Genomic DNA, 16393 nt, shown 5'->3' on the forward strand with positions numbered 1-16393 from the left:
CGTATGTGTAGTATGGTTTTCCATTCATAAAATACCAACGGCCTCTGAACATACTCGCCCCCTCTTGTAGCCTTGCCTTTGTAATGTACAACCTTCTGGGCAGTTTGTTTTTATTAAAGTGCTCATCATGCGGTGCTCCTACTTTTGATTCTTTCCGGAACCTCCGTGATGTTTCCATAGTGGGTGTACTATTTTGTATCCTGACCAACAGTGCACAAGTACACTGCACAGCCCTGCGAACACCTGTCATCTCTTGGTTTTTGGTCATAGCTGTTCTAACTGGGGCGACGTGCTAGCTCGCTGTAGTGAGCACGTGCCTTGCCCTGATGGTCAGTGATGGTGGACAACCTGTTCATGCGTCTGTTGGCCATTTGCGTACCTTCTTTTGAGAAAGGTCGATTCGGCGATTTTAACGTGGTTACTCGGCCTTGTGTTATGCCTGTTTGTTTTTCACTATGTGGCTGTGTGAGCGACTTAATAGTTCAGATATTAACTCCTGGTTCGATGAAACATGTCCCCTTGCTGTAGGCTGTCTCTTTGCTGTTTCCTCTGCTTGTTGGTTCAGTTCACCCCATTTGTTTGTTTTTGCTTTTGCTGCCCATGCTTTGGAGCTCTTGTCCAAAAGATCCTCTCCAAGGCCAATGTCATGAAGCCTTTCCCCCGTGCTCTCCCTACAGTTAGGTGACAGGAGCGCATCTCATGGGGTCTACAGTGCAGTGAGGTGGCTGTGGTTGGTAACATGATGGATTCTTTAAAAATGTAGAAACTGGATGTTATGTTCTCTACCCAGGAAAATGCCAACCAGATGAGGTAATCCATTTGTTAACTCGCTAGATTTAGCCACTCCACTATAGCTAAATCTTCAAAGCATGGCGGTATGCGTGATGAAAACCATGCAATGTTATGTATCCTTTGTAAAAGGAGGGCCTGGGCTACCCCCCTCATCTCGGATCAGACGCCCTGGGTTCCCACCCTGCTGACGCACACCCTGGGAGGCAGCAACGATGGCTGGAGTGCTTGCATCTCTGCTGTCCAAGTGGGAAACCAGATTGAATTCTGGGCTCCTGGTTTGGCCTGGGGCAGTCCTGGCTGTTACAGGCATTTGGGAACTGAGTTACCAATGAAAGATCTCTCTCTCTCTCTCTCTCTCCCTCTCTCTCTCTCTCTTTCTCTCCGTCTCTCTGTGTGTGTGTTTCAAATAAAGTGAAAAAAAATTTAAATTTATATATTTTTTTAAGATTTATTTATTTGAAAAGCAGAGTTACAGAGAGAGATCTGCTGGTTCACTCCCCAAATGGCCACAACAACCAGGACTGGGCCAGGCCAAAGCCAGGAGCCAGGAGGTCTATCTGGATCTCCCACATGGATGGCAGGGGTCCAAGCACTTGGGTCATCTGCTGCTGCCTTCCCAGGATGGGAAGTGGAGCAGCTGGGATTTGAACCAGTGCCATATGGGATGCCAGCATTGCAGGTGGTGGCTTTGCCAGCTATGTCACAGCACTGGGCCTTAGATTTATTTATTTTTGTAAAAAAAAAAAAAAAAAAAAAAGAAGAAGAAGAAGAAGAAGAAGAAGAACTACCTTGAGTCTTCTGGTTTTGTTACTTTTACTGCCGTGACTGGCGTCTGTTTTTGTTGACAGGCAGCGAGTCTACACTGTTTTTGGACCTGGGATGAATTCTTTCTAATTCCAACAGTTTCATTTGGTCTTTCTGGGTTCTCTAGTCATATAAACCATGTAACTTTCAAATTATGATTGTTTAACTTTAAACTTTTTAAACCTTAAAAATGTTTAAAACAAATTAAAAAGGGTGTTAATTCCTCCATTTTTCTTTGCTAATCATTTTGAGTTTTTTCCTTTGAATAATTGGGCGAGGAAGATACATAAGTACAGAAGATTTATTGCTCTAGTGTGAGTGAAATAAAGGTTAGTAGTTGGCAGCATATATAACTCATTTAAATAGATGAAGGTTTAGTTGGATATATGGTTACTGAGGCATTTTGATTTGTCCTTAAATGCTTTATTTTTCAAAAATAAAGTGATTTATTTCAATAAAACTTGGGACCACCAGTATTTCTGTAGGACCTGGGTAGGGACTGGAAGCACTTGGCAGGGCAGCGGCAGTCTTACCATGTTTTATATGACACGCACCCTTGAGCAGATTACACTGAAATCTCACACTCTGGTGAGGGGATGATTCTTTTGTAATGCTGCAGTAGTGTTGGATTACTTGGCTCTGTTCTTGTCCAATATATCAAATAAATGCTTCATATTATTTCCACAGATAATAAAAAAAATTATGATTGTTTCTTTTTTTTCTGAAAACTTATTTGTTTTGCATTTCATCAAGCAGACACAAACCTCCAGAAATGCGTTGCTGAGGCCAGTGGGTTGAGTCACAGCCTGTGACGCCGGCATCCCACATGAGCACTGGTGGGGTCCCTGCTGCTCCACTTCCTATCCAGCTCCCTGCTAACACACCTGGGAAAGCAGCAGAGGATGGCCCAAGTGCTTGGGCCCCTGCACCCACGTGGGAGACCCAGATGAAGCTCCTGGCTCCTGGCTTTGGCCTGGCCCAGCCCTGGCCGTTGTGGCCATTTGGGGAGTGAACCAGCAGATGGGAGATGGAAGCTCTCTATCATCTCTATCTATCTCCATCTCGATCTCATCTCTTCCTCCCTTTCTGTAACTCTGCCTTTAAAATAAGTAAATCTTAAAAAAAAAAAAAAAAAAAAAAAAAAAAGAGGAAGAGACAGAAAACAAGTGTCGCTGATGGTGGTGGTGACAGCAGGGCCCCTGTCCCGCTGGAGCCCCCGCCTGCTCGCTGTGCCGTGACTGTGGGACTCACCGTGCCCTTCACGCGTGCCATTTGCCCGCCAGTCTCGTCTCCAGAGGTTTTCACCGGGCGCTGGCAGTCTGCTTTGTCAGTTGATCTCCTGCGAGCTGTACTGTGGCAGGACTTCCCAGCGCGGGCGAGATTGCCTCAATTTCATGTACATCACGCTGAGAATATTTTGCTAAAGGATTAAAACATCTCCTTTAACGATCCGTTCTGAGTCTATCTCTGGATCCAGGGGAATCTAATCTCTGAAGCAGCTTCACAGTCCCCTTCCTCTGGGCAGCATCTCCCTGGTGGGAAGATGGGCTCCTGGGGGGTCCTGGGGGCTCCTGGGGGTCCTGGGGGTCCTGGCCGGGTCCCATCACCTCCCTGCCTCTTTTGGGTTTTAGAGCTGGCTCATGTCTGCATTTAAGACTCTCTGCTACTCATTTTATTCCTCGAAAGGTTTATTTATCTATTATTGCTATTTGAAACAGAGAGAAAGTGATCTTCCATCCACTGCTCACTCCCCAAATGCCTGCAACAGCCAGGGCCCCCAGACTTTTCCAGGGTTCCCTGGGAGGTGCACCCCCAGAAGCAAGGCTCCTCCCTTCTTTCTCTCTTTTTAATCCAGGGGGGTTGCTGCAGGGGCCGCGTCTCCTCCAGGACTGCCTCGGGGACGCTGGCAGATCCAAGCTGCAGCAGGGATGGGCTCCGCGGCGGTTCCCGAGCAGGAAAGATCCTGCTCCGCGTGCAGCTGCCATCACTGTTCTCTGCTTCCCCCCGATTTCACCTTGCGATTTAGAAACTGTTCATAAGGTTTTCAATATTTAATTAACCAGCATTTTCACTGTTTAATTACCTGAGACTGAGAATGCTCCAGGGAAGCCATGTAGTGATTTGATACATGGGATGCGTGCAGGCAACGTGCAATGATTACTGTGATCAAATCAGTGGACACGCCCCACCCCCCACCCCCCCAGCCGAGCCACACTCGCCATCTCCGAGCAGAGCAGTGGACATGCCCCCACCCCCCCAGCCGAGCCACACTCGCCATCACGGAGCTTGCTCACATCCTAACTGCAGTCCGTGCCCTTTGGCCGCCATCTCCCACCCCCTCTCTCCCAGCCGCTGGCAACCACTGTCCCACCCTCTGCTTCGCTGAATTTGATGTCCTTAGATTCCACATGTGACGGCACTTCAATAGTCCATGGGAAAACGGAATTAATAGACAAGTTTATTTTGGTGCAAAGAACTTTTATGTGCATCCTTTTTTCACCATATGTGATTTCCATGAATTTTTTGAAGACCCGCTCATGTAAGTTAAATTACTTTTAAAAAAGAACTTTACTGAAAAAATGCATTTAGAGAGAGAGAGAGAGAGAGAGAGAGCGCACTCCCATCTACGTATTCACTCCCTGAATGCCCACAATGGTCAGGGCTGGGCCAGACCAAAATCAGGAGCCACGAACTCCATCCAGGTCTCCCACGTGGGTGGCAGGGATTCAAGCACTTGAGCCATCGCCTTCTGCCTCCCAGTGTGCTTGAGCTCCAGGGGTCTGGAGCCAGAGCCGGCGCTTGAACCCGGTACTCCCTAACTTGGGATGTGAGCCCGCCAACCAGCATCTTTGGCAGTAGGCGAAGTGTCTGCGCCCTTTCTTATCTCTGTATGGCACCAGTCTTCCAGGCTCATCCGTTTGATTGCAAATGGCAGCATTTCATCTTTTGTTGGCTAAATAATATTTCATTGGTATGTGTCACTCACTGACGGCCATTTAGTTCGTCTCTGTGTCACGGCTGCTCTCAATCAGACCACAGCCCACCTGGGGGTGCAGAGATTGCGTCAAGACCCTGTGAATGCACCCCCAGAAGTGCTGAGTCACGGGGCAGGTCTACTCCGTTGACTGCATCCCTGTAAGTGCTGAGTCATAGGATACTTCCACTTCTAATTTCGGGGGGAACCTCCGTGCTATTTCCCATAGTGGCTGTACTAATTTCCATTGCCACCCACAGGTGTGCCAGCTCCCTCGTCTCTATACCCTCCCCGACACGCACTGTCTTTTGTTCTGTGGTGGCAGCCGTCCTCACGGGAGGGAGGCGATCACGCGTTGTGCTTATCGTCTGCATTTCCCCGATGACTGGTGACCTGAGCACTGTTTTTAGGGGAGTGCGGGGGAACTGGGGTCTACACAAGCAGCTGTTTCATGCCAGAGTTTGCGCTGCGCTTCGGACGATAAGGGACAAATGCTGGAGCTCCCCCCACACACACCAGAAGGAAGGGGACGCGTGTGTGGGCCAGACAGGCCTCGTGCTGCCCGTTGGCACCCGGCGAGCACCTGCCCCTCCAGTAGATGGGGGTGTCACTGGGGGCCTGGCAGTCTTCCTCGCTCCCCCCATCTCTAAGTTCACCCCAGTTTCCTCGTTGCCAGCTGCTCCTTCATCCAGCACCTTGGGCTAAGCACTCACTGTGTGCCAGGAAGCAGGTTTCCAAGTCTTGGGCTCAAAGCTGCTCAAAAGTTCCGTCGTCTGCCTTACGCCTGCCGCACAGGCACTGTTCTTGGCCCAAGGCCTTCTCCGGCTCCATCCTCCACGTCGGCTCATTTACACTTGGCCTTCCGCAGCCTAGACCCCACCTGTGACCCCTCTCGCCCCTTATGCTTGTCCCTGGCCACTTCTGTCCACAAGGGTACCTGGTTTCTCCTCCCGCCACAGTGTCTAGGTGTGGACGCAGAGCCCGCCTCCACCTCGGTCGGTCCGTCCGTCTGCGTCTCAGGTGTGGGATTCACGTCAGCGAGTTCTGTTGTACCTGCTCGCGCCTGACCCCTCCTTTCCCAGGCACAGACACTGTGTGGCTCTTTCTGTCCACTTGCCGAGTTCCGCGTGGACGGTCCCTGGGGCTGGGCTGTGGGAAGAGAGCGGCTCCAGAGTGCAGAGGCCTGGAACTTGGCATCCTGGAGGGCGCTCCCTCATGTCCCTGGGTCTGCGGTCTCTCCTCCCTGCAGTCAGGGAATGCGACCTGAGTCACCTCCACCCTTTGACCTCCAGCACCTGCACCCACGTAACCAATCAGACGACGGTGTTGTGTCCAGAGGTTCTGGGCCCTTCCACTCCGCTATGCACTCTGTTCTTCCCCTTGTATTGGCCACGCGGCTCCTGCCCCTTCTCCACGCCAGGTGCCCCGTCCAAGCCCCCGCTTTTCCTGCCTTCCTGGTATCTCTGACTCAGACATGACTGCAGTTCCCAAGACCCCACATAAAACCCTTTTATTTTGTACCTTCCGAGTTTACGTTGATTGACAAGGTCGCTTTCTTGGTGCTTTGTCACCATGGACCATTTTCAAGTTGAACTTCCTGCCAAAGGCCCCACCTCCCTCTAACCTCAACTTCCGGCTTCATTAGTTTAATGGCCTCAAGGGACCCCAGGATGAATCTGTACTTTTCCCTCTCTTGAGCCAAGAGCAAGCCAACAACAAATCCCACTGGAAAGCTTTCTATTAAAAAAAAAAAAGACTTATTTTATCGATTTGAAAGGCAGAGTCACATAGACACAGAAAGAGACAGAGACAGAGAGAGAGAGCTTCCATCCAACAGCTCACTCCACAAAGGGCCACAATGGCCAGCCTGGGACTCCATCCGGGTCTCCCACGTGGGTGCAGGGCCCCAAGGACTTGGGCCTCCTTCTGCTGCTTTCCCAGGTGCATTAGGAGGGAGCTGGGTTGGAAGCGGAGCAGCTGGGACTCGAATCACTGCTCTTACGGGGTGCTAGCCTTGTAGGCGGTCCTTAACTGTGCCAGGATGCCAGCCCCATCAGAAAGCTTTGCCACCCTGAGGCTGGCTCTCTGTGCTCCTCCCCTCAGGGCCCAACGCATACACATCAGAGAGGCCAGGCCAGGCCACACACCCGACCCAGCAACGCCTCACCCTGCCCTGCAGGTCCAGCCCCTACCTGAACCCTACCTGAAAGTCCTGGCTACCCCTTCAGCCACCAAACCTTCTGCCCCTTCTGTGAACTGCATCAGCCCTAGTCCTGCTTCTAAAGTCCCACCCACCCTTCTCTCACATCTGGGGTCCCCCCTTCCCTCCTGAAACTGGCACTGCCTTCAAGTGGCCCTGCGGTCCACGGGGCAGAGCTGGGGGGGGGGGGGGGCGGAGCCAGCCGAGCCTCCAGGCCTCACCCCCAGCTCACCTCTTCCCTCTTTCTGCTCTGGGCCTCCCGCGGCTCGGCTTGCTCCCCAGTTTCTGAACTTCCCCTTTAAATCCTCCAGGTTTGTTCTCCGCCTCCCTGCAGGAGTCTGTGCTTCCCAGGTTACTTGTCTAGTGGGGCCTTTTCCGGGAAACCAGAAATTCCTCTAAGCACCTCCTGTGCCACCTGCTGCCTCCATCCAGGGGAGCCAGTTCAAGGTTTTGTCTTTGAAGCCCCAGGCGGGCCTGCGGCACTAAGCTGGGCAGAGGCCTAGGTGCAGGGAGTGTCGTTGTCAGGGAAACAACGCAGGTGGCCTGGGGGCCTCTCCCTCAAGGACTGGGGGGAGGGGAGGGGCCCTCTCTCAGGCCACCCTTGTCATTGCTGCCCTGCCTGGACCCCTAATGTGCCTCCTGGTCACCTCTGGTGTCCTGGTGCCTCCTCTGAAGACAGAGGCAAGGTGCCAGTGTCACCAGTGTCCCCACACACTGCTCCCTGCTGGGTGGAAGCCAGAGCCCAGGGGGCCGCCCCTCCGTGAAAGCCCCTGGTGCTGCAGCCCCCCTGTGATCTGCTCCCGCCAAAACTTTCCCTGCCAAGGCCCCTCCCCCTATGTCCCCCATCAGGGGCTGCTCGGGCCCCACGTGGGCATTTGCCCTGCTCAGGGGTCTCCCCTACCTTCTCCACCCTCTCCCCACCGTGCCGCTGCATTGCACTTGGAAGAGGCACAGGGGACAATGAGGGGCAACACCTGCCCCAGCCCCTGGCCCCAGCCATCTCTGGCCTGTGGCAGACACCCACCAGGCCCAGCCAGGGCAGGGGCAGAGGCGGGCAGAGCCAGCACAGGGCCCTCTCCGTCCCACACCAGCACTGGGGCTGCCTTTCCCCCCTTGCAGGACCTCGCTGGCCTGCGGGTGGCGCTGACCGACCATGTGGGTGTCGGCTGGCCGACCCACCTGGACAGGATCTACGTTTCAGCGAGAGCTACCGAAGTCTGGGAAACGCTGGTCTGGAAGCCCCCTCCCCGCGCCCATATGCCTTCCCCACCCCGCCCCAACAGCGGGCACCCCCCCACCGCCGTCCTCCTCCCCTCGTCTCCCGATCTCTCAGGCCACTGACTCACGCAGGGGAGGTCCCTGGCCTGCAGCCCATTGCCGGGAGGATGCGCGTTCACTCTTGGCTCAGGTGGCCAGAGCTACATAGCAAGCACTGAGGCACCGATTAGGAGCCCTGCTCCTGCCTCTGATTCGCCCAGGCCCGCCGTCAGCCCGCGTACACAGGATTGCACTCCTGTGAATGAGTCAGACAGACACCCTGTTGGCCTCCCCACCCGTTAGCCGGCTGTGCTGTCCCAGGCAAGTTACCAAGACCCCAGAGCCGCAGCTTCCTGTCCACGAAACAGGGCCAATTTCCACACTCCACCCCCCACCCCTGCAGTGCTTGTGAGTCCTAAGGACAGTCACCCGTGCACTCATTCATTGTGAACAACGAAGGTTGACAGAGGGCTGCTGTGTGCTACCAGCTGACTGAGTAGGGGACAAAGACAGGGGTCAGAGGATCAGCCAGTGGCCAGAGTGCTTGCTGAGTGAATGCATGGGTGGAAGGATGGACAGATGGATGGATGGGATAGGATAGATGGTTGGATGGATGGAGAGATGGATGGATGAATGGAGGGAATCGTGGATGGATGAATGAATGGGTGGAAGAATGGATGGATGGACAAATGGATGGATGGACAAATGGATGGATGGATGGGTGGACAGATGGATGGATGGATGGAGAGATGGATGGATGGGATGGATGAACAGGTAGATGAACAGATGGATGGATGGACAGGTGGATGAAGAAGTGGATGGATGGAGGGATGGATGGATGGATGGATCAATGAATGGAGAGATGGATGGATGAATGGATGAACAGGTGGATGGATGGATGAATGAATGGAATCGTGGATGGATGAATGAATGGGTGGAAGAATGGATGAGTGGATGCATGGATGGCTGGACAGATGGATGGATGGATGCACAGGTGGATGGATAGACAGATGGACAGGTGGATGGAGAGGTGGATGGATGGGTGGACAGATGGATGGATGGATGAATGGAGAGAAGGGTGGATGAATGGATGGAATCGTGGATGGATGAATGAATGGGTGGAATAATGGATGAATGGATGGATGGATGGGTGGACAGATGGATGGATGGATGGATGGATGGAGAGATGATGGATGGGATGGATGAACAGGTGGATGGATGGATGGATGGATGGAATGGTGGATGGATGAATGGATGAGTGGATAGAATTGGCAACTGTGTCTTTCCCTGAGCCCTTACCCTGCCAATCACGAAGCTCGCCGTGTGCACCTCCACTCTGAACTCAACCTCACAGCAGGAGCCGAAACTCATGGGCCTAGCACGTTAGAGATGGGCTGGGGGGCTTGGGCTTTCCACCAGTTGTTGCACACCATAGTATGAATGAAAACAACTACAGCAATATCCCAGACTTCCAGCACATTTGCCTGAAATGGTCAGTAGTTGAGGTAATTAGACTCGTTTTCCTGTGTGTGTGTGTCGGTGTGTGTGTGTGTGTGTGTGTGTAATGATCTTAAAGATGGTTCTATCAGTCAGCTTTTCATCACTCAATGAAACAGCTGAGAAATCTAGGAGAAAAGACTTATTTAGACCATAGTTTTGGAGGTTCAAGTCCAAGATCCAGGAGCCCCGTTGGGCTGGTGTCTGATGAAGGCGCTGGGCAGCCAAGCCCCAGTGGAAGCAAGAGGATATGGCGAGCCAGGCAGCAGAGAAGTGGCTTGGCCTGACCTGGGCTTTTAAAACCATCATCTCCCGAGACCGGCCCCTGTGACCTCCCACTAGGCCCACCTCCTGGTCACCATTACTTGATTCCGTTTCTACCTTTTCCCCCAATATTTATTTATTTATGTATTTGAAAGGCAGAATTACAGAGAGAGAAGGAGACAGAGACAGAGAGAAGTCTTCCATCTGCTAGTTCACTCCTGAAATAGCCACAACAACCAGAACTGGGCCAGGCCAAAGCCAGGAGCCAGGAGCTTCTTCCAGGTCTCCCTATGGTGGCAAGGGACCGAGGACCTGGGACATCTTCCACTGCTTTCCCAGGCCATAGCAGAAAGCTGGATTGGAAGAGGAGCAGCCAGGGCTCGAATCAGTGCCCATATGGGATGCTGGCACTGCAGGCAGTGGCTTTACCTACTACACCACAGCGCTGGCCCCAATAACTCCATTTTTAAATGCAGACTAAAATGATGAGGAGGTGGAGGAGGAGGAAGATTATAACTTTCAGTGCCCAAGAAAGTAAAGCCTGTGGTAGGCCCACTGCACAGAGGCCTGCAGGATCCTCTGGCCAGAGCAGGATGGCCTCCCCAGTCCGACTTCAGCCAGGAATTTCTGGCTGCACTTCTCTTCCAGGCGATTCCTCAGCCCCACACCCCCAGCCCAACACGCTCCAACCCCAGACCGGCCTGGCTCCCACGGCAGTGTCACTGCCAACGGGCGGCTCCACACCTGCCCCTCCCAGATCCACCGTCGGCAGAGCCCTGGGCTCCCTCCCACTCCCCACCCCAGCCCTGCCCTTGGCTCGCTCACCACACACCTATGGATACCTGCCCAGAAGGCTCTCCACGCCCCGACCCACCTGCCCAGGACTTCTAGGGGCTGCCACCCACTCCCCACAGATGTGACTCTGAGACGCCCCCATAGACGGACCCCAGCACACACTCCTTCTTATGTTATCCACCCCCACACCCACCCCAGGAGACCCTGCCCACTCACCATCATCAGACCCAGCTGCAAGCTAAGAAGTGAGGGGATGTGTCCCCACCCCCACCCCCACTTCTACCCCCGCCGCTCCCTCTTGGGACAGCTCTGGGACTCACACTGTGAAGCAGCCTCTGTCCCACATTGTGCTGAGCCATGGCCTCCCCACGATCCTCATCCCCCACCCCCTGCTGCACCCCCGGGGACAGATGGAGGCAACTTGATCTTGTCTCTCTTGAGTCCTCTCTGCCTGGCCTTCAGCCACGTTTCAGGTGGGTGCCCACCAGAGGGAGGGCAGGGGTCCCTGCTCATCTGGTCAAGATAGAAACCCCTCTCATTCTCTCTCGTTCTCTCACATGGCTCGATAGCACTTTAGCTTTGAGTATAGTCACCTCCTCTGGCTGAGTGATAGTCACCTCCTCTGTCGTGGGTGAAAATCACCCTTCACACTGGAGCTGTGGTTCCTTGCCCAGTTTATGCCCAGGCGTCCTCGTCCCAGGTGCTCCTGGGAAGCTGTCATATCCGCTGTGCAGCCGAGATGGGACCTTGCAGCTGCACGCTTTGATCTGAAATAGCAGTGACGTTCACCACCTGGACAGGACCTCGCTGCCCCCATGGTGCACACTCCAGCTTCCATGGGTCAGGAAACAGGGGCCGGGACCAGAGGGACTTGCCTGAGACCTGATGGGAGCTCTGCACCGGGAAGCCAAGCGTCCTCACCCACCCGGCCTTTGCATCTGGCCCGTGTACCCCGACACCCGGCCAGTGTACCCCGACACTCCACAGTGGCCGTGGGACCCCAGGTTCCAAGTCCTTGGCTAGGTGGAGAGCATGGAGGGATCACCAGGCTGCTACTAGGTCGCTGCCACAGAAGCCGCGAGACTGGGAGACATGAAGTTCACCCCGACCCACTGCTAGGGGGCTGGGAACCCCACAGGCAGGCCGCCAGCATCTGCTTGGCTTCCGGTGGGGGCTCCGTGCTGCTTCGTGGTGCGGCTGGGAAGACAACGCTCAGGCATGCGGGAGAGAAAACAGGAGATGCAGCCTCAGCCCACACTCGAGACAAGGAACCCCCTCCCCAAGAGAGGCACCGCTTCCTCCTGATGGCTCCACTCCCAACATGGCCACCGCAGCAGCCCAGAGTCAGCTGAGCCCCAGAGAGGACAAGCCGTGTTCAAACCGCAGCCTGGTGTCCCCGCTTCGCACCTCGATCCAAGGCTCAATACAGTCAGTCCCTCCTCCCCGCTGCAAAGAAATGGCTTGGCCTGCACAGTCCTGCTTCCTCCCTCTGGCACCCTTGTCCTGTGACAGGTCCCAGTGCAGGTGATGGGCATGTGGGTGAGCCTGGAGGGGATGAAGCCATCCTGTGATCCCAGCCGGTGAGGGATGTCTGGGTGGGGTGGGGTCTGTAATCTCCCACAGCTGCCAGGCCTGTTTCTATCAGAGAGGCCAGTGACACCCCCCCCCACACACACACACAGGGGACAAAGCCACCAGCTGAGGTCTGTCCCCCTGGGGCGCAAGTCTAGTCCCTGGCCAAGGCCCTCCCTCTGGTCTCCCCACAGCTCTCTGTGTCTCTCCAATGCTTCCCCAGTCTTCTCACTGTTTTTGCTACTCTTTCGCTTGAATTATTCAAGAAATGTTTACTTGAACATTAGTTATATAAGGCGCTTTAAACCTCTCCACCACGAGTGCATCCTATGAATGATATAAACACACCTCAATTACAAAACGAGACACACGAATGCATCCAAGTTGCAAAGCCACAATTGTGATTTTTCATTGACAAAGACCTGGTTGCCAGGATGTGGGCGGGTTATTCCAGATTCCAGTCCAAATGGGAGGGGAATTTGTGCTCGAATGGAATCTTTTTTTTTTTTTTTTTAAGATTTATTTGTCTGGAAGTCAGAGTTACAGAGAGGCAGGCAGAGAGAGAGAGAGAGAGGTCTTCCATCCCCTGGTTCACTTCCCAAATGGCCACAACTGCAGGACTGGGCCAATCTGAAGCCAGGAGCCTGGAGCTTCTTCTGGGTCTCCTTTGTGGGTGCAGGGGCCCAAGCACTTGGGTCATCTTCTACTGCTTTCCCAGGACACAGCAGAGAGCTGGATCAGAAGAGGAGCAGCCAGGACTTGAACCGGCGCCCATATGGGATGCCGGCGCTGCAGGCAGTGGCTTTACCTGCTACACCACAGTGCCGACCCCTGGAATGGAATCTTTAGTCTGTTGATTCTGACTAAAAGTGGATCCCTTTTCTCTCTCTTTCTGTTCTACAGCGCTCGGACCCAGCGATGTCTGGGGAGGTTGCTGACCACTGATCATTCTATTGAGAAACCAATGGATGGATTTCCATGGAAATCAAAGAATCTGAAGACCTGGAAAAGCCCCAGAGGGAACCGGTGATTGGTTCGTGGAAAACTGACGGTGAACTGGCCGAGATGAGGCCCCAGTTGCTCTCAGAAGAAGAGGACCCTGCTCACTCAGACCACGAGGTCCAAGATGAGGAGCCCCGCTGCTACATTCCAATTCAGAGAAACTCCATCTTCAACCGTGCCATGAGACACAGAAGCAAAGCCAGAGACCTCCGGGAGTGGAACGCCGGCCGCCTGGCAGGTCAGTACCAGGGACGGGGGTCCCGGCTCTGCCTGGTCGTTCACTCGTCCGCGCTGAAGGCTGCTGGTAAAATGAAAGGCTCTGAAAGCCATCGGGGACGGGAGGACAGGTCCAGCAGGTGCCACACGTGAGCTGAGATCTAACTTTCCAGTTCCCCCAACACGATGAGGTGTGTACTTCAGGAAAGAGCGTTGACCCAAATGATACAATGAGACTGACTTCTATGCAAACGGCTTCCTGTTCCAGGACCCAGCCAAGCCTCCCCACCCCCATCCCCCGCCAGCCGCAGGTGCATTCTACATGGGGACTTGGAACCATCTGAGCCTGGGAACTCCACAGTGCTGAGGTCCGTCCCTATCCTTGCCATTCCTGGTTCATCCCCAGGGTTCCTGCTGCCCTGAAAATAAGTGAGATTGAAACCTGGGGCCCCCTGTGTCACAAGCGTCCTCAGTGTCGTAGCCTCGCTCCTGGGACTTTCATCTTCAAAACAGGAGTGCATTGGCTGAGCATAAAGAAACCCTGAAACCTGTACAGATGGCAGTGTTGGCGCTGGGGGCCTCTCCTAGCGCCTGCGAGTGCTGCCTTCAAGGCCTCTGGGGCACAACAGATGCCACGGGGCAGTTTGCTCCCCTGAGACGGCTGCATACCCTGGCACTTCATAAACGCCCTCAAAAATATCCCTTACGCCTTGCACTGCAAACCACAGAGACCTAGAGCAATCCTCACTACCTCTCACGATTCTGAGGGTCCGTGGTGTGACCCCTGTGGTCAGCTGTGGCTCACCTGGGGTTAGAAGGACGAGGATGCCCCCCCTCCACGAGCAGGTCAGCCCCAGGGTGCTGGCGCATTCTCCAGCAGACCAGCTGTGGTTCCAAGAAAGCCAGGGAGGCCTTGACCCCGGCCTTGGCCAGTCACTCGTCTCGCACTCTGCCGGCCAGAGCAGCCCGATGACGTGGTGTGGGGAAGTTGACCATGCTGCTGGACCGTGCCCTCCACAGACAGCAACTGAGACCCTGTGTCCCACAGAATTAAGAGAGAAAAATCCAGAGATGGCACCCCTGGAAGTATTTCAGCTTCTGTGTGTGCTGGAAGATGGTCGTGAATTTAAGTAAAAACGCATCCTCACACACAGGGCAAGTTCAAGTCTCTGACCTTCGAGGAACCCTGGAGGTCAGACCGAGGGCCTTTCCCTGTGTCTCAGGCTTCAGGGCCAGTACAGGACAAGAACTGGACCCCTCCGTGGTGGGGTGGGGGTTTGGCAGGGACTGGAACGAAGGTAGAGGATGTGGCCAGAGAGAGTGAGAGAGCAGGGGCCGACTTGGTTAGGCATGGGTAGGTACCTACCCAGTGGGTCTTCCTGCCATACTCAGTTTTTTGCAGAAAACGCTGCCTGCAGTGCTAGCCTCCCATGCAGGCGCCGGTTCGAGCCCCTGCTGCTCCACTTCTGACCCAGCTCCCGGCTGATGGCCTGAGAAAGCAGCGGAGGACGGCCCGGGAGCTTGGGCCCTCCAGATCCAAAGTCCCAGGAGAAGATGCTTGGCTCTCGCTCGCTGATGAGCGGGAGCCGCCTGACCACGCGGCTCCTCTGGTCCCCTCCCCAGCAACAGGCGCGCGTGCCGCTGGGGTCTGGAAGGCACAGGAGCCCCCTCGTCCCATCTGCCCAGTGGGTGCCCTTTCAAATCCAAACCAGAGCAGTGACACGGTGTCCCCCAGAGGACAGCCCTCATTCAAGGGAAGGTGTCAGACTCACCCTTTGATGTGATGCTACAGTGTTACGTGTGAAAGGTTGCCAAGTTACCAGTGCTAAACAGAAATGACAGCGATGGTTACAGCTGTGTTGCTAAGACAGTGACGAGGCTGGTGTCTACGGTTGTGATCTCAGATGTGCTTGTGAGTGTGCAGGTGCACATGTGTGCAGATATACATATGCACGTGTACATGTGTGCATATATGTGTTTGTGTGTGTGCAGGTATACATGTGTGTGCGTGTACACATGTGCAGGCGCACATGTACGTGTGTGCATGTATGTGTGTGCATGTGTGTGCAGGTATGCATGTGTGTGCAGGTGCACATGTGTGCAGATATACATATGCATGTGTACATATGTGCATGTATGTGTTTGTGTGTGCATGTGTGTGCAGGTATGCATGTGTGTGGTGCACATGTGTGCAGATACACATGTGCACCGGTGTGTGTGCATGTGTGTGCACATGCGTGCAGGTATGCATGTGTGTGGGGTGCACATGTGTGCAGGTATGCATGTGTGTGCAGATACACATGTGCACAGGTACATGTGTGCATGTATGTGTGCAGGTATGCATGTGTGTGGTGCACATGTGTGCAGATACACGTGTGCACAGGTACGTGTGTGCATGCATGTGTGGGTTCGTGTGTGCACATACAGGTGCACCTGCTCACCCTCCCGCGCACACCTGAAGTTTCCTGTGTTACAACTGTAGTGTTCCCGGGTTGCTGTCCCAGGTGACTGAATACGGCACGAGGTGCAGCAGATCCCACTCGGGGCTGAGAGGAAGAAGGCCCTGCCCCTTCCTCCCCCTTCTCCTCCCGGGGGCTGTCACTCGCGTCCTCGTCCCAGGGAGCACTGCCTGCAGAGATGCGTGTTTCCTAACTCGCTCCGTTTCTCACATGTCAGATTCACAGGAACACGGAGACTCTGCAAAGGAGCCCTTGACCTTGAGTTCCCCCCAGAGACCCCGTAGGACATCCACGCAGTCGGGCTCAGGAGTGCTGACGCCAAGGTAACAGGGGTGTGTGTGTAGTTTTGTCAGAAACTGCCAAGTAATTACCCGAAACGGTTGTACTGCTTCACACTCCCGCCAGCCATCTATCAACTTCCGGTCGCTCTAGTCTGGATCTTCGCCAAGACTTGCAAGCATCGGACTTTGTAATCGCATCCATTCTAATATATTATAGTTTCTCCGGGTGTGGGTTTTTTCTTTCATTTACTCACTTGTATTTAGTTGAAAGAGAATCAGA

The 16393-nt window shown here is 54.3% G+C and overlaps 1 protein-coding gene across 1 annotated transcript in view; it reads left to right on the forward strand.

Moving 5' to 3' along the window:
- Positions 1–16393, forward strand: part of NGEF (neuronal guanine nucleotide exchange factor) — a 100409-nt gene that overhangs the window by 17518 nt on the left and 66498 nt on the right. Inside the window, exons 2-3 of the mRNA XM_051834194.2 lie at positions 13059–13395; positions 16050–16155. Coding sequence (XP_051690154.2) covers positions 13134–13395; positions 16050–16155 — 368 coding nt within the window. The 5' untranslated portion in view covers positions 13059–13133. The remainder of the gene's footprint in view (positions 1–13058; positions 13396–16049; positions 16156–16393) is intronic.

Source organism: Oryctolagus cuniculus, chromosome 3 (assembly GCF_964237555.1).
Source record: "Oryctolagus cuniculus chromosome 3, mOryCun1.1, whole genome shotgun sequence".
Taxonomy (NCBI): Eukaryota; Metazoa; Chordata; class Mammalia; order Lagomorpha; family Leporidae; genus Oryctolagus; species Oryctolagus cuniculus.